The sequence below is a fragment of the Mustela putorius genome, unplaced genomic scaffold (genome assembly GCF_011764305.1).
Source record: "Mustela putorius furo isolate JIRA1106 unplaced genomic scaffold, ASM1176430v1.1 tig00000596_pilon_pilon_pilon, whole genome shotgun sequence".
In the NCBI taxonomy this organism is placed as follows: Eukaryota; Metazoa; Chordata; class Mammalia; order Carnivora; family Mustelidae; genus Mustela; species Mustela putorius.
Genome location: NW_025421428.1, coordinates 7,558,668 through 7,581,303, shown reverse-complemented (window position 1 = coordinate 7,581,303; position 22,636 = coordinate 7,558,668). Strand labels below are relative to the sequence as shown.

General features: G+C 38.0%; 1 protein-coding gene across 17 annotated transcripts in view; it reads left to right on the top strand.

Moving 5' to 3' along the window:
• MAPKAP1 (MAPK associated protein 1) overlaps window positions 1-22,636 on the top strand; it is a 241,414-nt gene that overhangs the window by 10,950 nt on the left and 207,828 nt on the right. For 7 of the 17 annotated variants that reach the window (XM_013058749.2, XM_045082404.1, XM_045082400.1 and 4 more), the window contains 3 exons: window positions 7,696-7,760; window positions 16,283-16,610; window positions 19,023-19,112. The exons of 3 other annotated variants lie outside the window; for them this stretch is intronic. In XM_013058749.2, the coding sequence (XP_012914203.1) occupies window positions 16,352-16,610; window positions 19,023-19,112 (349 nt within the window). In that variant the 5' untranslated portion in view covers window positions 7,696-7,760; window positions 16,283-16,351. Of the gene's footprint in view, window positions 1-6,730; window positions 6,778-7,695; window positions 7,761-16,282; window positions 16,611-18,082; window positions 18,129-19,022; window positions 19,113-20,798; window positions 20,962-22,636 lie in introns of those variants that run through there. 7 more of the 17 variants (XM_013058753.2, XM_013058754.2, XM_013058752.2 and 4 more) reach the window with 5 other exon arrangements.

The window sequence follows — 22,636 nt, the reverse complement described above, 5'->3', positions numbered from 1 at the left end:
TGTTGCTCTGGTTTGGGGTGGAATCTCCCTTAGGCTCTAGGAGTTTCATGAGCCCTTTGTCTTGATAAATGGGAAATATTCCATTTTCCTTTTTCCACAAGGTTTATTCTCCTTATATTAGACATTAGTGACAGGAAACCAAATAAGGCTTTTCGTCTTTTCCTCTCAAGGACTTCCCAGTTCAGTGTTTGGAACTTCTTATTAGATAATGGTGGGGAGAGGGAAAGGCCAGTGAAGAAAGTAACTGCCTAGGAATTTGTGAATTTCCACAGCATGGTTCCTAACTTTAGAATCTAGGGAAAGATTATCTTGTTTTTCACAGCTTCTAGGATTTCTTTTTCTTGCCCCATCCTTTGATGCTTGGTATTCCTTGAATTTTGTTTCTAAGTTACTGCTCTTCTTTCCTTATATGTTTTCCCTGGGTAAGTTTATTCCCATCTACAGCTTCATCTGTCATATATATGTTGATATCTTCCAAATTTGCTCAGATCTTTCTCTTAGGCTTCAGATTTGCATATCCTTTGTGTGTCACTTATATGTTGTAGTCTCCCGAACTCATTCAGACCTCATTCCTGGGCTGTCAGGTTTACATCATGATGAATCTGTTTGGGTACTCCATAGATATCGCAGGTTCACTGCGTCTGAATAATTCCTCATTTTCCCTCTACCTGTTAAGCTGTTCCTACTTTTGAGTTTACAGTTTCATTTGTTGGCTCTCATGTAGGCCAGAGAGTTTCCCTTTCTCCTTCGCTGTCCACATCCAGTCACCCAGTTCTGGCAGTTTTATTTTCTTCATATTTCTTACCTATTTCCTAAAAATTTTGACCTATATTTCGCTGCCTTACTTCAGATTTCATCATCTTTCCCTGAGCTGTAGTCATAGCTTCATAACTAATCTTGTGTCTTGTCCATCAGATTAATCTGTGCACCTGCCAGATCAGTCAGATAAGCACACGAAGTGCTCATCTAACCAGCAACTTTGAACTCTGTGTAGTCTTAGCTACTGAATACACATTCTGCTGTTTCTTGTTTTAATGCCTTATCTCATGTTGTCTCTTCTACTTGCAAGAGATGAGCTTGTCTCTTTGATGACTCTTCCAGCCATCCAGCTTCTCATCTTTGAATATTCATCTTAGAGCGAGGAGTAATTGCAGTAGTAATTGTAGACGTTTGGATGTGGTTCACCATGGGCCAGACACTGTTATATGAACATAACATGAGAATTCATTAAGTCCTCCCAACAATCCTTTGAGATAGACACCAGAATTATTGCTGTTTACAGATGTGTAAACAGAGGCACTGAAATTGTTACTTTGCCTAGGTCCTGCAGTGAGTGATTAGCTAAGTTCAGATTTGAACCCAAGCAGTCTGATGCTTGATTGCTTGCTCTTTGTCTCTCCTACATACTCTTTGTCAACGTACCTGATTCTCTGTGCTTCCCCAACCTCAAAAGTTAGTTATCTTCATCCTGCTTTTGTAGTAACCCAGGCATGGCCCAAAGTTAATCTGAAGTCCGTAGACAGATCTGGAGCAAATTTTATTTTTAACGTTTTTGATGAAGGAGGCAGCATTATAGATTACTTAATTTCCAGCCCTCCCCCTCCCCCCATTTTTCTTAAGGAGACTAAGTTGGAAGTAATTACTTTGCATTATCCTGATCTTAGTCATTCATCTCTGTGAAGCCTTGTCTGAATATCTGGTTTTATTTAGAGATTTTTCCTTTGTGTTTCCATAGTACTTTGTTACAGAATCCTCTAGCATTGTTCTCACTCTTTATTTTTTAAAAATTTTTTATTTAAATTCAGTTTAATTAACATATACTGTATTATTAGTTTCAGAGGTAGAATTCAGTGATTCATCAGTTGCCTACAACATTCAGTGGTTATTACATCATGTGCCTTCCTTAATGCCTGTCACCCAGTTACCCCCATCCCGTCACCCACCTCCCCTCCAGCAACTCTCAGTTTGTTCCTGATAGTTCAAAGTCTCTTATGGTTTGCCTCCCTCTCTGTTTTCATCTTATTTTGTTTTTCCTTCCCTTTCCCTATGTTCATGTTTTGTTTCTTAATTTCCACTTATGAGTGAAGTCTTTACTGTGACCGTTTATGTACTAATCTCCTTTTCTTGACTCCCTTGCTTGCCTGCTGGGGATAGGGAATAAGACTTACTACTTTATACTCCTCACTGCCAGCATGGAGGAGGTATTTCTGCTCGTTGAATGAACAGGGAAGTTTGCTTATACCCATATTTAGATTAGTGAGAGAAGAGGATTAAGAGGAGTGTGATGAAATGAGCTTACATTGGAAATTTAAGGCAGCGTATAGTAATTGTGTGGAGCAGGAATTCTGGAGTCAGGTTACATACTTTATCCTGGCTCCACCTTTTACTAATTTTGTGACCTTGAGTAAGTCTATGCCTCAGTTTACTGATTTGTAAAACATAAATAATAATAGAATCTACCTCACAATTTTGGAAGTGATGTGTGAGAGCTTGCTAAGTAAATAAGCAACCTTCTGGAATCCAGAGAATTGATTATAATACTTAAATTGTATTTTGTGAAACATTTCTCCTCTGACTGTAGAACATCATAGGCAGAATGAAGCCAGTCCTGCTGCCCTATCCTCATTTTGATTCATGTAGTGATGGTTTAGAAAGGAAAATAAAAAATGTAGAGTAGAAGGTTGTAAACAAAATGGCTGGCAGTTAGTGTAGTTTTGTTAATAACAATAATAGCAATTATCATTTACTGAGGTTATGAAAGCTCCATTCAAGTGAAAGTACAAAGCACCTTTCAAAATCACATAAAAATAGTTTAGAGATTATCTGACAGTTTAGACGATCTCATTGCTGTCTTTCATTCATTAGAAGTTGAATGAGTTTGTAAATATTCTTTTTCTAAGTATTCCTATGAAGTAGAGAGGACATAGATTATGGATATTTCCCTGCTGAGGATACAGAGTCAGGGATACCTGACTCACTTGAAGTCATTCCATTGTTAGTCCTGAGGCAAGCTAGAGACAACGAGAAATTCCAGATGTGTTTACTGTTATAGTTCTAGAAACCATTTTCTATATATAATAGCATTAAAAAAAAACAGGTGGCCATAATGCCCATTCAACTCAGTCAAGCCCATTCAGCCCACTCAGTTTTGTAATGGGTTTCTGCCAACATGTTGATACTATTCAAATCTTTGTCAAAGGGAATTCCTTGAACTTCTATGCTTAGTCTGAACCATGGCACAGTGATATAAGTAAAATCCGCAATAGATTTCTTTTTTCCTTTGAAGCAAAAACACAAAACTTTTTAGTTGGACTCTAGGGTACACTCCCAACCATACCTCCTCCTTCTTGAATGTGCTTGGAATAGAATTTGACAGCTGGAAGTCACTTCTTAAAGTTCAGACTCCCCATGTAACAGATGCAGAAATGGACTGATATGTAAAACAGGTTTAAAGAGGCTTAAAGAAATGACTTGTCCAAGGCCATGTAATTAGATCCCTGGTAATTAGGGAATTGGAATTCAGGTTTCCTGAGTGGTGCTTGGAGTAAACTGTGTTGCTTCCATTAATTGATGATGTGGTTAGCCTGAGAGCCAGGTAAGTGCAAACATAACTCTCTTGAATTCTTCTGTTTAAGTAAACTGCAAACATCAAGGAGACAATAAAAGAAAAATCTTAGGCTGTAGTGGGATACTTACATACTGAACCAGCACTATGGATAAGGGTCCTTTTTTGGAAAATCATGGCACAACCCTTTGGGAACAAGAAAGATCCATTTGTTCATCTGTTGATTCCACGCTGAGCTCTTATTGGATGCCAGCCACATTCTACTAGAATCTGGCAGCACAGTGATGAATAAGACAGTGTCCTTAAGGAGCTTAGTGTTTAGACAAGAAAACCAACATATAAATAAATAATTATTAAAAAAAAAAAACAGTGTGATTAGTTTGTTCATTCATTTATTCATTCCTTCAGACTTTAACATAGCAGCCAGAGAGATCCTTTTTAAATGGGAGTTAGATCATATCACAATCCTCTGGTGGTTCTCCATTTTACTTGGAGTAAAAGGAGAGTCCTTAGAATAGCTTGTAAGGCTCTGCATGTTTGCTCCACTCTTCCAGACCTCATCCTCTGCTGCTTGCTTCCTTGATGAGCTCCTTGCTACTTCAGCAGCGCTAGGCATGCTACCCTCACTGGGCAATGCACTTCCCTTCAGAAGTGTACATGACTTGTTCTCTTATCTCCTTCAGATGTTAACTCAAACGTCAGGTTCTGGGTAAAACATTCCTTGACTGCCTTATTTACAGTTGCAGCCGTGGCTCAGCACTTGGCATGCCCATCTCTCTTCCTTGTGCTGTCTTTTTCCATTGCACTTCTAATCTCCTGTATAATTTACTTCTCTGTTTTGTCTGTCTCCCCATTAGAATGTGAACTCCACGAGGCCAGGACTTTCTGCTTTGTTTTCTGCTGTACTCTTTGCATCTAGAATAGTGCCTTGCACATGGTAGACTTCAATCAATATTTGTTCAGTGAATAAATTCAACAAACACATAATATCTTCTATTAACAATGTGCTAGATTAATTATTTGGTGGAAGTAGTGACAAAGTGCAGTGCAATGGGACTGCAGAGAAGGGAGCAGCTAACCTGGTCTATGGGATTCGTCAGGGGGGTTTCCTGGAAGAACTGACCATTTTGAGCTGGATTTTGAAGAATCAGTAGGAGGTAGCCAGATGAAGAACGGTGGATAGGCTTCAGATCGAGCTTGATGGGATAGACTTGCCTTTGTTCAGGCTTTGATTTTCCTTAGGGTATGTTAAAATTTCAGTAAACATACTAGGAGTTAAATTTGTTTAGTACCTGAGAAGATTTGAGCATAGATTTTTGTAGCAAAATTGTATAGTTTAGTTTTAGTATCAGTGAAACTCTTCCAAGGGCGTTGGAAATGACCACAAATTTAGTGGCTTCGTAGCATCACAGCTGGGTTTCTCAACCTTGGCGTCAGTGATATTGACCTTTGTGGGGGGTAAAGTTCTTTGTCATGGGTGCTGTTCTCTGCATTGTAGGATGTTTAACGGCATCGTTGGCATTTATCCACTAGATGCTAACAGTATGACAGCCAGAAATATCTCCAGACATTGCCAAATGTCCCGGGAAGCAAAATTGCCTTCCAGTTGAGAACCACCACGTTAGAATCACTGCATTGTTGGGGTCTAGACATTCCTGCCTTTAACAACTTTACAGGTGACAGGGAGGGGGAATCTTAATTTAGTGACCACATTTCTGATGCTAGAATTGGATTAAGAAGTTTGAAATTGGCAGTTCCTTATACATGGTATTCATATAACTAACTGTATTGAAGGTAGAAGTAGACTGCTTTTAAAGCAGCTTGGACCCTGCAAATTGGAGAAGAGTTCACAGAGGATGCAATTCTTGAGTTGTGCTTCAAAGAATAAGGTTTATAATGGAGAGGGGCACATCTCAAGGGGATTATCATTGCCAAATGTGTTCATTTGAACTGTGTTTAGAGAGTTCTGGGAGTTGCCTGCTGGGAAGAAGGGACAGATGGTAAAACTGGGTTGTAGAGAGAAAATGTGTATGAAGGCAAAGAGGTCTAGGCTGTTTTCCTTTAGTGTGTATCTTCATTTCTCTTGCTACATAACACATTAGTACAAACTTAGTGTTTGCTTAAAACATTACAGATTTCTTATCTCTTAGTGGGTTGGGAGTCATGACTTCATCTGGGTTTTCTGCTGAGGGTCTCAACAGGACGATAGTAAGTTGGCTCCAGCCTCATCTGGAGGTTTGACTAGAGAAAGACCTCCTTCCAAGCTCCTTCAGGTTGTTGGTGGAATTCATTTCCTTGTGGCTCTGTGACTGAGGCCCTCATTTTCTTGCTGTCTGTTGACTGGAGCCACTCTCGGCTCTTCCAGGCTATTCCCAGGTTCTTGCCATATATTGTTCCGTAATTTGGCTGTTTGCTTCTTCAAGGTCAGCGGGAAAATCTCTCTTCTCGGTTGTCCAGGATGGCATCTTCTATAACAAAGTAATCAAGGGTATAACTTCCCCCACACCTCCTCCCAACACTTTTGCTGTATACTCTGTTGGCTAGGTTTTATGCACACTAAAGGGGTGGGCATGACATAATTGCATGGCTATCAAGAGACAATTTCTGGAGCCATCTTAGAATTCCGACTCCTTAGAATTCCAAGGAGCTACAACTTTTAGCTCCTTGAAGGCAATGGCCAAGTCTTTTTTCATTTCTTGCTCAGCATTGTATCTCTGGCGCCTGGCACATAATAAGTGCCTTATAAATATTTGTCAAATGAAATGACATCAGTGAATATTTGGTAGACAGTTGAGTGCTGTTTATGGTTTCAGCTCCCATACTGGTAATTTCATGTTGGGAAGTAGTCTGGTTTCTCTGGCATTATTCATTTCTTCACTCTAGGTAAAACGATAAACATTTTTACCTGAAATATTAAAGTAAAACCTCAAATTATTTGTTTATTATCACAAGCGTCGATCAAATTTATTATGTCAGAGAAATAGCACCTACTGGAAAAATAATTTAGGGCTACACTGCAGCAAACTAGCAGATTTCTTTTTTTTCTTTTTTTGAAGATTTTACTTATTTATTTGAGAGAGAGGGAGAGAGAACACTGAGGGAAAAGGAGAAGCAGACTCCCCGCTGAGCAGAGCCTGATGCAGGGCACGATCCCAGGACCCCAAGAACGTGACTTCAGTTAAGGCAGACGCTTACCCGACTGAGCCACCCAGGTACCCCAAACTAGCAGATTGCTTTTAACGGCCAGAAATGTTGGCATATTTGGAGTTTTGAGGGTGGTGGGTAGGTAGATTGTCTGAGGTTTCACATCTCTTGCTGGCTATTAAACATTTCAAAACACTTTAAAAATACTGATTGTTTTATGGTGTTATTAGTAGTCATAGTTTTTTTTTTTTTTAAAGATTTCATTTTTAGGGGCATCTGGGTGGCTCAGTGGTTAAGCCTCTGCCTTCGGCTCGGGTCATGATCTCAGGGTTCTGGGTTTGAGCCCTACATTGGGCTCTCTGCTCAGCCGGGAGCCTGCTCCCTGCCCCCCCCCCCCCGCCTGCCTCTCTGCCTACTTGTGATCTCTGTCTGTCAAATAAATAAATAAAATCTTAAAAAAAAAAAAAAAGATTTCATTTTTAAGTAATCTCTACACTCAATGTGGGGCTCGAACTTCAACCCCAAGATCAAGAGTCACAATGCTCTGCTGACTGAGCCAGTCAGACGTCCCTACCGTTGTTCCTTATACTAGTCATGGGAAACATCTATTGAGCAAAATTTAGATCTTGAATTGTCCATTGATAAAGTGCCATTTTGTCTTCACAAAATCAAGTATTTCTGATATCCAAGTCAATATTTCTCCACTAGACCTTGCTGTTTAGACTGGGTTTATGAGAATCCCAGTACATGCCAAGGAGCGCTAGAGGCCATAAAGTAAGCATGGCCCATATTCCTAGACTATCAATTTTAGTGATATTTTCAAATGTAAAACTTCTTTCCTGTTAAAACAAATACAGATACGGTATATTATAGAATGGAAAATATGAATGAAGTGTAAAAGTAAATTTCTTATAGCATCTTACTTTAGGTGGCTCCTCCAACCTTCTTTCATACCTTGATTTATGGTCGCTCTCCTCTGCCTTTAGGTGTGTTCGTGAACAGAGAGGCCCTGTACTGTACCAGGCTCCCTTTAACTGGATCTTGGCAGATGGTAAGATTCGGAGACATTTCAGGTAGAGATTAGTGGTACAAGAAAAACCAAGGGTGTCCCTTTGTCCAAAGGAGATATTTTATTATAGGAGGGAAAACCTGGTTTCCTGGTAGGTTGGTAGGGGTCTGGTTGGCTTCAGGTGGCCTCAGTTACTCATCAGGAGACCTCAGCAGGATAGCTGGAATGACGGACAACTGAGCCTTTCTACAGGTCAGTTATCCCAAGGTCCTTTTTTTTTTTTTTTTAATCTATGCCGCCCCCCCATCCCCCTCCCCCCCCAAGCTTCTTTCAGTGATTCACGTATGTTACAAAGAAAGTGACAGCAGAAGTTTTGCAAGGTCTCTTGAGGCTGAGGTTTAGAAGTTACTTTCATTACATTCTGTTGGTCAAAGTAAATCACAGGGTGAGGCCAGATTCAAGGGGGTAGGGAAGTAGACTCTACTTGATAGGAGGAGCTGTAAAGACTGGCCTTTAGGAAACTCACCATGTGGGTGCCTGGGTGGCTCAGTCCTTAAGCATCTGCCTTCGGCTCAGGTCATGATCCCAGGGTCCTGGGATCAAGTCCCACATCAGGCTCCCCGCTCTATGGGAAGTGCGCCTTTCCCTCTCCCACTCCCCCTGCTTGTGTTTCCTCCCTCGGTGTGTGTCTCTCTGTCAAATAAATAAATAAAATCTTTAAAAAAAAGAAAAGAAAAAAGAAACCCACCATGTGATCATGGACAAGTTACTTAGTTCCTTTAAGCCTTAATTTTTTAAATTTGTAAAATGGAGATGATATTAATACCTACCCCTTGGGGTGGTTGTAAGGACGAAATATGTTGTCACATGAACATCCAGCTGATAGTAAGAGCTCAGTAAACATCTATTATTCTTCTTGAATGTCTGCCTAATGAAATCCCGGTCATCCCTGGGACCTTCTTCCTTCCTGAAGCCTCTGTAACTTTCTTGTCTTTTGGAAAACAGACTTAGTGTCTCATTTGATGGTTAGTATGTATTGCCTTCTGTTACATTTATACATGTATACAGTGTAGCTCATCTACTGGAGTTTGTAAGCCTCTGGAAGGTGCAGGCCAATGTTCATCTAATTTTTTGTAGGATTCCCAGTGCCTAGCTCGCAATGATGTTTTGTGAATGAATCCCCCTATTATTTAAAAGAAGATACAAGCATTTCTTTTCTGTTGTTTTGAGTCTAACAAGTACTTTCCTGTGCTCGCTTCGGCAGCACATATACTAACAAGTACTTTCCTGAAAGGAAAAATTAAACTCTCCCTCTATAGAGTCTCACTATTCACTGTTTAATGAAATTAGACGTATTCATATGGAGATTTTAATTCTTGAAAGGAACAAAAACTTAATTTTTGCTGGTCTAAAAAATAAATGAAGATTTAATGTAGAGTTATATTAGACTTAGAAAAAGATTTAAAAACAATGAAGTATGTTTTATTTTACTAGTCAGTTTCAATAATTTTCAAATTCTAGGAGGTATGAACTCTGAACTTTACTAGATCAAAAGATGTCCAAATCTTAGTAAAGGGGTCTGTTGGTTTTCATACATGAAAGATTTTGTATATAGTAAAAAGCCTTTTGTTTTTCTAAGTTGTGGTCATTCCTTGTTGTGCAGATGTAACACTCTTAAGGAATCCTGTGTAGGAATCAGGTCTGACTTGAAGTTAATGCTAATAGCATGAAGTCGGGGTACAGTGAGGAAAGGTGTAAAAAAAAAAAAAAATCTCGCATCTGCTGTTACATGTTGTTAACTCCCTCAGCAGACGTTAAATCATTTCAAGTACAATAATAGTGTGGGAGGTAAATTAACTAACCATTAACAATCTTATAAATACACAATTAACATGCCAACATTTATATGACACATTGATGGGGCAGCAGTAATTTTTGATTGGGAGTTTGCAGACCTTGGAGAAGCCTCAGGCTGTTGCTTATTCAGACAAGTTTTCACAGATTGCAGGTAAGGGGGCTTGAAGTCTGTCTGGCAGAGGGAAGTAGGTGTGTGAAAATCTAGGAAGGGAAACTTCCTTTTAATCATTGGCTGGACGTGAGCATTTTAAGTCATGTTTAGGATCCATCTCAGGTCCTTAGGGAGTGAAGAAGCTCATGCTTGGGTTATCTCAGTTACTGACTTTGTTTGCAACTGAAGTTGCATAAATCTCTAGGGGTTTTAAAAAGATGCAAGATGCTTACATGCAACTCGGAATTTAAAGTAAACCTTTCCTCTGTGGTTTCAGGTCAACAAGTAGGTGATCTCTGAAGTTTCTTTCTCTTGTAAAATTTTGTGACTTATTTTTAGATAATCATTATGTGCATTGCTTATTTCTTGCTATTGTACAAATCACGGTTGCATGAGTCGAGGGAAGGCTAAGGGTCTAGTCTTCTGCGTAACACATTTCCTGTATTATGTCTTCCATGAAGACCCGTTACAGAAATTTCTCTCGGGACCCCAGAACCCAACGAACTCAACAACAGGATCTTTAAAAATCTCATTTATTACGACTGTTATAATTCTTTGTTACTTTTTGTTTGGGGAGGTCTCAGACTTATTAACTGTCTGACTTTGGGCAAGTTTTTATTTGCTTCAGTTTTTTCTTCAGTAAAATGGGGATAAAAATATTACCTCATAGAGTTATTTTGAGAATTATGTGAATTAATCCATCTAAAAAAGAAAGAGCAAGTCTAGCTTTTGTAATAAATAAGGTTAGTTCTTGTAATTGCTTTTTTGCTTCTGAGATTCTACAGTCTTCCTGTGGCAAATGTACAAGGTCTTATAACATTTGTCCAGAGTTCCTTACCCTTTGCTACTTCTCTCATCTACTTTTTTACTATGTTGTATCTTGTGTTTTTCTTTAGCCCTTTGCAAACAAAGTTTGGAGAATGTATGTGTATAAAGCTATTATTAAAAATATACTTGTATTGAGACTTGATAGCATTAAAACCTACTAAAAATTTACTCCCCTGTGTAGGGCATGTTCCAAGTTAACACAGGCAAGTTACATGGCTATTAATGCACACAAATGGTCACGTAAAGTGGTAATAACATCTAGATTGCACCTGGAACAACACTTAGTACATAGTAGGAACTTCATAAATATTTGTTGAATGAATGAATGAAGTATAAAAGGTGACCCATCTAGTACATTTGAAATGGCTGTGTCACTTTGGGATATCTCATGTCCTCCAACTCTGTGTGGATGTCCCTTTTGCTTTTAGTTTTGTAAAACAAATGTCTATGCTTTGAAAGGAACCTGGAGTTAAAAAGGGGGAGAATTTGTGAAAAGTAGGACATCTTGGGGAACAGACCTCCTGGGAGCTGAAATTGTTTATCTAGGTAGCCTAAAGCTATATAAAAAGGACCAGTTATCTCCAAGTCAAGAATTGGTAACATTCAGGGAAGATGTTCAGGGCCCAAAGAAACTGTATTTTAAAAATGTAAAAGTAGCATTTCTAAACCATGTTTGTGAATCTCTCTCTCTCTCTCTCTTTTTTAAAGATCTATTATATTTGAGAGACAGAGATAGTGAGAGAGAGCAGGAGCGGGAAGGGATCCCAGGACACTGGGATCGTGGCCTGATCCTAAGGCAGACGCTTAGCCGACTGAGCCCCTGTGAATCTCTTAGACATTGATAGGTGTTGTTGTAGGAAAAAATGTTTAAGGATCAGATGAATTTGGGATTTGGGATGTTTTGTGTTATGAGATTCTTCACTCTTAGAGATTCACACTATGCATTAGTTATTTAAAAGCATTGGGAAGTCTGTAATTAAATAGCAAGAAGAAAATTTATTTAATTTTGTTTAATGTGGCATTTCTTAGACATTTTTAAAAAATTTTAAAAATTGTAATATATAGCAAAATTGACCATTTTAGCCATTTTCAAGAGTATAGTTCAATGACATTAAGTATATTCACATTGTAGTGCAGCCATCGCCACCATCAGTCTCCAGGGCTTTTTCATCTTCCCAAATTTAAACATGCTTTAAAAATACTCAGCATTCCCCTGTCCCTCCAGGTCCTGGCGTCTGCCATTCTGCTTTCTGTCTCTATGAATCTGACTATTCTAGGTGCTTCATATAAGTGGAATCATACACTTTGTCTTTTTTGTGACTTATTTCATTGAGCATAATCTCCTCAGGGTTCATCCATGTTGTGGCATGTGTCAGAATTTCTTCCTTTTTAAGGCTGAAGAACAACCTATTATATGTATATACCACATTTTGTTTATCCATTCCCTACTAGCTATTTTTAATGACTGTGTAGTATTCTGTTACTTGCATGTGTTGTGACATACTCATTACTGGTGGATGTTTAGGTTACTTTCAGACTTTCAGTATAATAAATAATCCTGAGATAAATATTTTTGCGTAATTATCTCCTGAGGGAAAATCCTACAAGTAGGGTTGCCCAGAAGGTACTCATACTTTGATAGATGATACCACATTACCCTCTAAGAAGTCTCAATTTTAATTCATTTTTACAGTGCACGAGAAGACTCATTTCTCTGAATCCTGCCAACATTATGTTTTAAAAATCTTTGATCTTTGCACAACTGATTAGAGAGAATAATTTGTTTTCATCTGTGTTTGGAATATCTTTGTCCTAGAAATAAAATTTACCTTCAAATGATAATTTGCTGCTCTTAAAGTGACTTAAAACATTCTTTTGGTTCTGAAATGTAGTGTTGGGGTAAGTTGATGGTGTCCCAACAGGACAGGTTTTTTGTTTTGTTTTTAAGGATTTTATTTGTTTGTTAGAAAGGCTCGATCCCAGGATCCTGGGGTCATGACCTGAGCTGAAGGCAGACACTTAACCAACTGAGCCACCCAGATGTCCCCCAAGGTGACAGTTTTGAAAGGCATATTGAAGAGAGTCTCTTGTATCTGTATTAATGGAAGAGCAATCCTTCTTTATAATCATACTATATATGACATGCTCATAGATGACTTACCTCTACAACAAAATTATATAGTCTTTGGAAGTCAGACAGCAACTGTTACTGAATTTTTGCCCTGGGTAAGATGCTTGTTGCCAAAAGGGATGTGGTGTGTCTCCTGTCCTTTTGGAACTTACAGCCTAAGTCTTCAAATACATGTCATGGTAGGCGGAAGGCACACTTCAGGGCAGACTTCCTGGAATTCTCTATGAGAACTGGTTTTGGATAATACTTGTTGAGTGAATCCTACAGATTCCTCATTGTATGAAGTCATAGTATACTCATAGAGAAGATATCTGCTCCTGTTGGGGATTTTAGGACCTCTGTTCTACAGGGGTAAAGTTAGGGACTTCGTATGTGCCTTCAGAAGTATTTGCCCATAACTCTTTTCTTCATAAGCGGTGATGGAGCAGATCTGTTTTCCTAAAACACACACACACACACACACACACACACACACACGTATATATGTAACCACACATATATGTGTACATGTATAGACACACACACACACACATTCTGATTCTCTTGAGGGTACTCAAGTATACTTTTGTTGCTTCGCCCTTTGCCATTTGACTTCTTGGTGCCAGAACACCCACTAAATGTGTTGCCTCTCCCTCAAGCCCTTGTTTTTTGCAGGGGATAGTTACTCAATATGAAATTGAAAGCACCTGTCCCTTTGCTAGTGACTAGCGCCTTTACTGTCCTGGGGGAGACACTGTGATTGCTACGAGGATGTCGGCAGTTTTGACCATCTGTGATGTTCTGATTTTGTTACAAAACAAATATTCTCATTTATAAGTAATTCCATGATTGTATACATCTCTTTGTGGTTTTATAAGTAATTCTTATTTTTACAGGTGAAATTTAAATGCTCCCCTGTGATTCTGTAATGTTTTCCTGATTAATACACTTAAAATGGTAGGCGGACAATAATATTTCTGAGACTTGGAGGGATCTCATTGTATTAGGAAATACACTAGGACAGTATTAGGTTCTAAACTTAAAAAAAAAAATTTATTTATTTATTTGTCAGAGAGAGAGCAAGCACAAGCAGGGGGAGTGGCAGGCAGAGGGAGAAGCAGGTTCTCCACTGAGCAAGGAGCCTGATGCAGACTCAGTCCCAGGACCCTGGGATTGTGGCCTGAACCCAAGGCAGATGTTTAACTGAGCCCCCCAGGCATCCCTAGGTTATAAACTTTTTGATTCAGTGGTGCCTTACCTTGGCATTTCCCATTAGCCTCAGTGTAAAATAACAACTCACTAAATATATTTGAAGGAAAAAATGAAGATTAGTGTAATTCATTTGATTAGAGATGTTCCTCAGTTAAACTTTCTCTTAATCTTAGTATCTTTATTATAAGATCTACCAAGTGATGTCAGTAGAATGTTACTAGACAAAAATTTTTAAAAACCTCTGTTGGTTATAATGATTTATTAGCTAGATTTTCCACTATGTTCCATTTCTAGAAGAAACAAATGACAAGAAAATCTAGTGTTGTAGGTCTTTCTAAAAATAAAACTTTCTGGGACTGTTCTGGGGACATAATCATTCCAGCTTTCATGTTCCTTACATCTCATAATGACTTTAGAGGAGGAAAAAGGTGACCCAGGTGACCTGCAGAGTCCTGTGTCAGAAAGGAAGCACACATTTTTTTATGTGCTGTGCACTTACTAAAGAAGAATGAATATTGATATATTTTAGGATTATTTTAAATAGAATTGAAAGCTGAAGTTAGCAGTGATTATTTTTACCATCATCTTTGTTATTATTAATTGCAGCCAATATTCTATTATGTGTCAGGTGCTCTTTTGAGCACTTTCCCTGCATAATCTTATATATCCTCTCATTCCTGGAATTCCGTTTTATTAATGAAGAAAGAAAACAGGCTCAAAGAGGTTAAGGTTATTTTGACTGAAATCACGTGGTAGGGTGAGGATTTGAACCCAGTTCTACCTGTAGGTCCTTATCCTGACCAGTGTCCTCTAACACAGTAGCCCCCCCCTCATCTGCAGGGGGTGCACTCCAAGACCTGCAGTTGATGCCTGAAACCATGGATGGTACCAAACCCCATGTGTACTATTGTTTCTCCTACACATACCTAGCTATGATAAAATTTAATTTTCGAATTAGACACAGTAAGAGATTAACAACAACAACAACTATAAAACAAAACGATTACAACAATATACTGGAATAAAAGTTATGTGAATGTAGTCTCTCAGAATATCTTATTATACCATGATCAGTGTTCTTGTGATGATGTGAGGTGATAAAATGCCTACATGATGAGACAGAGTGAGGTGAATGACATAGGTATTGTGACATAGCATTAGGCTACTAATCTATTTTTTAAAAGATTTTATTTATTTGACAGAGCACACGCAGGGGGAGGGGAAGAGGAAGAAGCAAGTTCCCCACTGAGTGGGGAACCCAATTCGGGACTTGATCCCGGGACCCTGGGATCAGGACCTGAGCCAAAAACAGACACTTAATCTACTGAGCCACCCAGGCTCCCCTAGGCTACTATTATTGACCTGATGATACATCAGAAGGAGAATCATCTGCTGTTGGACCTCTTGATCACGAGTACCTGAAATTGCAGAAAATGAAACCACAGATGAGGGGAGACTGCCGTATTTTCTTTTTTGAATATTCCCATTAAACTGAGGAGGTATCTTAGTTTCCAGAATAAACATCATATGGTTTTCAGAATAAACATCATTTTAGTTTCATCAGGATTCAGGAAGCAGTTCTTATGTTGAGGTTTCTAAGAAACTAATTTGGTAGCAGAGAATTTTGATTAATAAAGTTTATTTTAAAGGCACAATGCTAGGACACCTGGGTGGCTTAGTCAGTTACACATCCTACTGTTAATATCGGCTCAGGCCATTGTCTCAGGGTCCCGAGATTGAGCCCTGTATCAGGCTCTGCACTGGGCGTGGAGCCTGCTTGAGATTCTCTCTCCCTCTGCCCCACCCTCCCCCCTCTTAAATGAAATGAAATAAAATAAAAGCACAATACTATCTTAAACCAGAAGAAAGGTAAATGTATTTATTGAACAAAATTACTTTTGTGGTTCATTTTTTATTAATCCTAGTAACTGAAGTATTGTCTGTATTCTTTTAGTTACCTCACAGCAATGTGACAAAGGGGGAAATGTAAACGAAAGAAGTGCAGGTTCACACTTCTGCACATAATTTGAGGAAAATACGACTTGTTCCCCCATGACCTTATAAAGTAATGAGGAGACTGAATGAAATTGAAGGGAGAAAGAAAGGAAAATTTATTGTTTTAACAGTAATTATTTGCTTTGAGTGGTCTAAGGAGTCACTATTATTTGTTTTGCAAGAGAGGAAGCCATTCTCTCTGATACCATGGAGATCTCATTGGCTAGAGCTGTAGCCCCTAGTGCTTATAAGGATTTCCTTTCAGCCTAGATTTAATCCTTGTAAGCTCCTAGGTATAGGGATAAATGTTGATTTTCAAGGTACCATTTTACTAATTTGAATTTGTTTGAAAAATGATTCAGTCATTTTCTTCCTCATTCTTAAATATTGCTGTGTACATCATGTTTCTAGGGAGGTGAGCACATGAAACAATATGAAGAGGAGAAAATAGCCTTTTAAGGAAATTGGCCCACAGAAAGGATGGCCTTCTTGGACAATCCAACTATCATTCTAGCTCATATTCGACAGTCACATGTGACCAGTGATGACACGGGAATGTGTGAGATGGTTCTCATTGATCATGATGTTGACCTAGAGAAGATTCATCCTCCTTCAATGCCTGGAGACAGTGGGTCAGAAATTCAGGGAAGCAATGGTGAGACTCAGGGCTATGTATATGCCCAGTCAGTCGATATTACCTCAAGTTGGGACTTTGGTATTAGAAGACGCTCAAATACAGGTAAACATTGCCTTTTAGTAATGTCTTCTGAACTTTAAATCAGTCAGTAATCTTACAGAACAATGCACAATGTTGGAATAGGTTTAGTGGGGAAAGTTTCTGTGTATTAACAGGAACATGATTAAACAACATCTCCCTCTCTCTGAATGGAGAGTGCCTCTGGAATGATGCTACTAGAAGGAAGTAGAAGACAAATAGATGAAAAAGGTGACTCTGAGAAGCATGTTGGATGTTGTGTTTCTACAATGTCCTCATGTAGAAAGGGAAGTAGACTTATTTTGAGTATCTTCACAGAGCAACATTAGTCCCAGCGTGTAGACTACCTGGTGGCAGTTTTCAGGTTGACATAATAAAGAATCTTTAATACGGAGAGCTGACCAGCCAAGGAGTGCTGCTGCTGGAGCCTTTTCTTAGCCCTGGAGGGGTTGGGGGGAGCTGGGCAGGGGATTGGAGGTAAACACCTGAATATTTGTTAGGGCTACTGTTAATAGGAATTCCTACACTGGGTGTGAGACTAGAAAAGATGCCCCTGCTTTTAATATATTATCTTTATTAAGTTGCTCTCTACCCTTTGATCTTTGTGGCTTGAAAATGCTAAACCTTGGTACACACATATTCAGTCATTAGCTTTTAAAAGCTTATCATTACCTATTTTCTAGCTTATTTGTTTTGGAAACCTTTCAAGGCGAATGTGATGAACCAAGGCCTTTACTTAGATAAATTATTTAGAATATGTAATGTAGTTCTAATATGATAGGGTGTGCTAGGAGGTGATTTTTATTACATAATCAGAAATAAAATTTCTGCTAATCAGTAGCAGTAACCTGCTAACTTCCAGGAAAAGTAATGACAGGAGATGTGGTAAAACATTTAAAATATTTGCATGTTATATTTGTGGTCCAAATGTAAAATGCACATAAAGGAGTACCGCAGGATACAATATACAATGCAAGGCATGCTAATTTAAGGTTTTGGTTCAGAATTCAGCATTCTGTGATATCTCCAAAGAATAATTTGCTCTCATGATGATAATAATTAATAGCATTTCCTAGTATCTCAAGGAACTTTTATCAAAATAGGGTTTGAGTGAAGGTTTGAATATAATTTAGAACCATTGATTCTCAGTTCTATAGTTGAAACTGACTTCCTTGCAAGTTATTGAGATGATATCTTATATGACAGGTTGAATGGATTTCAGTAGGAGAATGCTGCTAAATTGAGAGTTTTATGATTATATTACTTTGGCTGTACCCTTCACATTTATTAATTGCAATTGAATGTATTTTCCTTCAATGGCATTTGGTTCAAATGTGACATTGTCAGAATGCTTTTGCTGTCACAGTTTACATTTACGGCAAGATTAGTTTCAGTGTTTCCCTACCACAATGCTAAGGTGAGGGTATATGATTTTCTACATTGCAAGAGGCTGAAAGAGAAATTTACTTACTTATTTTTTGTTACCATTGTGCCAGGAAAGGAAGTTGAAGATTAGCCAGAGGAAACTAATCTCAAGAAATGGTATCAATTATGACTTTCTTTTCCATTGTGGTTTCCATATGCAGTAGTTGTTAATATATGCTAAACAGTATTTCTTTAAAAGATCGGTTCACTGATTTTTGGAGGTTGATCGGCCAGTGGTAATATAATCTCACAAATGCATGATTTTAGGTGATGCTTTTGTTATTGTTGTTGGAATTTCTTAAGATAGCACTTAGATGCTAATAATTACAATTGTGGTGTGTCCTAGTGACCAAAGAATTTACTTTTTAATCCTTTCAGTATATCTTAAAATTTTGTATAAGAAAAATTATTCTTTTTAAGATTTGACTAATGTTACAAAGATACAAATCATTTATTTTACTACCTATAAACTGTTTCAGCCCACTGAAGAAAAGCTATGCTAATTTATATAGCTTTGACATTTTATAATTTTCATGATTTTTAGATAAAGGATTTTATATTTAAAACTTTAATAGTCTAGTCTGAGTTCATTTATCTTTAATTTTTGAAACGGGTAGAGTAATTCATAACAGTAATTTTATTCCTGTAATGTAATATTCACTTCAGTTCATTTGTGCATTAAAATTCCTTTAAGACCGTTATTAATGATTTATATAATGAAATGTCATATTAATCACAGAAGTTTTCACATTTTATTATTCTCTTCCATGTTAATACTATCTTTATGATCTCTATTAATGTTTTATATCCTCTAATTTCAATTATAAATCAAGAATATTTTCATGTTTTTGTTGGTATTTGCTTTTCAGGGGTGCCACCTTTAAAATTTTATGACTTTTTCCCTACATATGCAATATAAAACATCTTTATTCATATAAAGGTAGTTAATTATGTCTTTGTTTATAGTAAACTTTCATTGACAAACTTATAGTTATAATATTTCTTTTCAAGCTCAAAGATTAGAACGACTCCGAAAAGAGAGACAAAACCAGATCAAATGCAAAAATATTCAGTGGAAAGAAAGAAATTCTAAGCAATCAGGTAAATGGAAATAATTTTAATTGTTAATTTGTGATTTGTATATTTAGTTTATATTAATAAGTAAGAGCTTTTATTTTTTAATTCATCTTTTTAAATCCTCTGAGCAGATACCTTTTGTGTTTTGAGCTTTGAATGCTTTCACTTGGGTGCTTTGGACCTTTGATGCCATGTGTTCTTTAGGTCTTGTGTTTTTGGTCACTGTTCATTCTGGGTCATAGGAATTGGTGTGTGCAAGGCACATTTTGTACAAACTCTCATGCCAGTACCTTGTTCTTAGCGCCAAGGAATACCTATGGTTTGGGTGGGCCTCTGGGTTATAGATTCCTCCTTGCAGTTCCAACCTAGACTTTCCTTTGCCTCATTAGTGGCCACAATAATAATCTTTTTTGCATATGCGCTGATTCTTTTCCTTTAGCTTAACAAGCATTATAGTGCTGGTATTATCAGCATTTGTGGTTTATGTTCATATGGTATATGTAGTAAAAAGCTGGCCGTATTACATATTTTCAAATCTTCAATCTCAGCAAGAAGAGAAAATTAAAAACAAAACAAAATAAAATGCTATTGAAGTTTTTCCTAATGTTTATGTCATATGTCCTAGATTTCCTCTTTTTTTCTCCTTTTAAAGAAATGTCTGCACTTTGTCTTCTATGTCTTCCAGCACCTACTACCATGCTGGCACGTAATAGATGTCCAATTAATTTTTGTTGACTGACTCCTTTGCTACATTCTACTTCTAAAACTAACAATATTAATGACTGTTACATTAACATCAACACCTACCTAGTGCTGTTCTAAGCACTTTATACACATTACCTCCAATGTAGTGATCTTACAAGGTATAGCTATTGCTATTGTTAACAGATGAGACAGAAACTCAGAGAGCTTTAACTTGGTAAAGTGATAAGCCCAGAAAGTGGTAGTGCAATAGAGCCATATTGTGTATCTAGCTCTATCTGCAGCTAAAGGCCAATCTCTTTCTGATAAAGAAACTATATAAAGTGGTTATTGCTTTTTCCTGCTGTGGTTGTAAACCACAATGGGTGTGCTCAATGGGTGTGATTTTCTTAATGAAATGACAACTGCATAGAACCAGAAATCTGATTCACTTCTTTCTTACATCTCATTTCCGCAACTTTCTATAGTTCTCCTTGAATATCTATTTAGTTTTGCTCTTGATACTTTAAAAATCTCTCTAGGCTGGCCTTTTCTGTTGATCCAGTTAATACTTCTCTCTTGTATTTATCACAAACCTGAAAAGCTTTATATTGTTTATCTTGTCCACTTCCTTCAAATTTTTCATGTATCTAATGCCTTTTCTATTCATCTTTTCTTAATGAATATAGAGCCGATTTATCTAAACTCATCTCTCCAGTTACCCTTTGTTTTGCCTTCTTCATTTCCTTATCTTAAGACAATTACAAATAAATAGGATGAGTAGAGCACCTCAGATCTAACTGCATTAATCCCCTTTACCACGTGGCAAATTCTTCAACTTAAATTTCGATACATCTCCCACTTACTCCTTAAAGTCTAATCCACTTTAACTTCTGTTCAGTGTTTCACAGAATGTGCTAGAGAAATAAATAGCGTCCTTTTTGCTTTCATTTGGAGCCATACTGTTCATTATTTGTGTATACTTCTCTCTCCCTCAGTTTCCATCCCTCTTATTTCCGTCTCTCACAGATTTCAGTAATTGACCCTGTGATCTTACTGCTGGAAAAGCTCCTTTTTAATATACTTGTCCACCCTTCGAGATGTTGACCTTGAACCAGCCCAGTGAACCTCATCAATGCACAGAGGAATGGTTTTGAATTCTTTGTTCAGCTGGGTTCCATCATTACCACAGGTTGGCACTCTTGGTGTCCTGAAATGTGTTAGAAGAGTGGAGTCAGCAGCAGTCCAGTAAACACTGTTTTCATGCAAGTCTCAAGCACATACTCTGTTTTGGCAAGATCCTTTCGATCTTCATTGGGAATTTTGGTTAGATAATCGTTTATTCATTCTCTCATTCTTTTTCTGCTCTTTACATTTCGTTAAAAATATTTAAATCTGGATGCCTGGGTGGCTGAGTTGGTTAAGCAGCTGCCTTCGGTTTAGGTCATGATCCCAGCGTCCTGGGATCGAGTCCCACATCAGGCTCCTTGCTCAGCAGGGAGCCTACCTCTCCCTCTGCCTCTGCCTGCCACTCTGTCTGCCTGTGCTCACTCACTCTAACAAATTAAAAAAAAATTTTTTTAAATCTGTTCTTATTTTTTATTTTATTCCCTACTAGAAAAATCATTATTATGAATGTGATGACCTCCCCTGCAATGTTTTTCTGCATCCCGTCCATCTTTTAAGATATAGCAGAAATGGGGCGCCTGGGTGGCTCAGTGGATGAAGCCGCTGCCTTCGGCTCAGGGTCTGGGATCTGATCTCAGGGTCCTGGGATCGAGTCCCTTGTCGGGCTCTCTGCTCAGCGGGGAGCCTGCTTCCCTCTCTCTCTCTCTGCCTGCCTCTCTGCCTACTTGTGATCTCTGTCAAATAAATAAATAAAATCTTTAAAAAAAAAAGATATAGCAGAAATGCATTCTTTTCATAGAAGGTTGGAAGGGATCTGAGAAGCTCTCTGGTCCATACCCTGAAGTTTTCTATGAACTTACTGAGATCACATGATAAAGGGAATATCTTAGAGTAAGATCCTAAATGTGAATGTGGTTGTTGGAAGACAGTTTTGTCAGGAACAATGTCTAATCAAGCCCTGGCATATATATATACTCACGTGTGTGTGTGTGTGTGTGTGTGTGTATACACATACACGTAAATATATGTATAATATATATGTGTATATATTTTAAGATTTTATTTATTTTTTAAGTAATCTCTACATCCAATGTGGGACTTCAGCTCATGACCCCAAGATCAAGAGTTGCATGCTCTTCTGACTGAGCCAGTCCAGTGCCCCAAGCCTCGGTATTTTTGATTTTATTGTTTTGAAATGGTGTTGGTATATTCTTTGCAAAATTTATTATTACTCTTATTCATTGAGCCATTTAACAAGTGTTTCTTCCATACCTTCTGTGTGTATAGTAATTCTATACTAGGTGCTTGGGGATTACGTGATTCTTGCCCTTAAGAAATCTGGTCTAGTGAGAAAAAAAAGCTATTTACACAAGAAGTTAAATAGTAACTCAAGAACAATGTAGTATTGGGGCGCCTGGGTGGCTCAGTGGGTTAAGCCGCTGCCTTCGGCTCAGGTCATGATCCCAGGGTCCTGGGATCGAGCCCCACATCGGGCTCTCTGCTCAGCGGGGAGCCTGCTTCCTCCTCTCTCTCTGCCTGCCTCTCTGCCTACTTGTGATCTCTATCTGTCAAATAAATAAATAAAATCTTTAAAAAAAAAAAAAGAACAATGTAGTATGTATATCAGTTATTTATGATATTCCTGAAGTTTTCTTCATGTATCCTCTAGTATTGGTTTCTTAAACCAGCAGTTCCCAGAAATGGTGACTGTAAAAATCAGAAATGCATCCAAAACCATA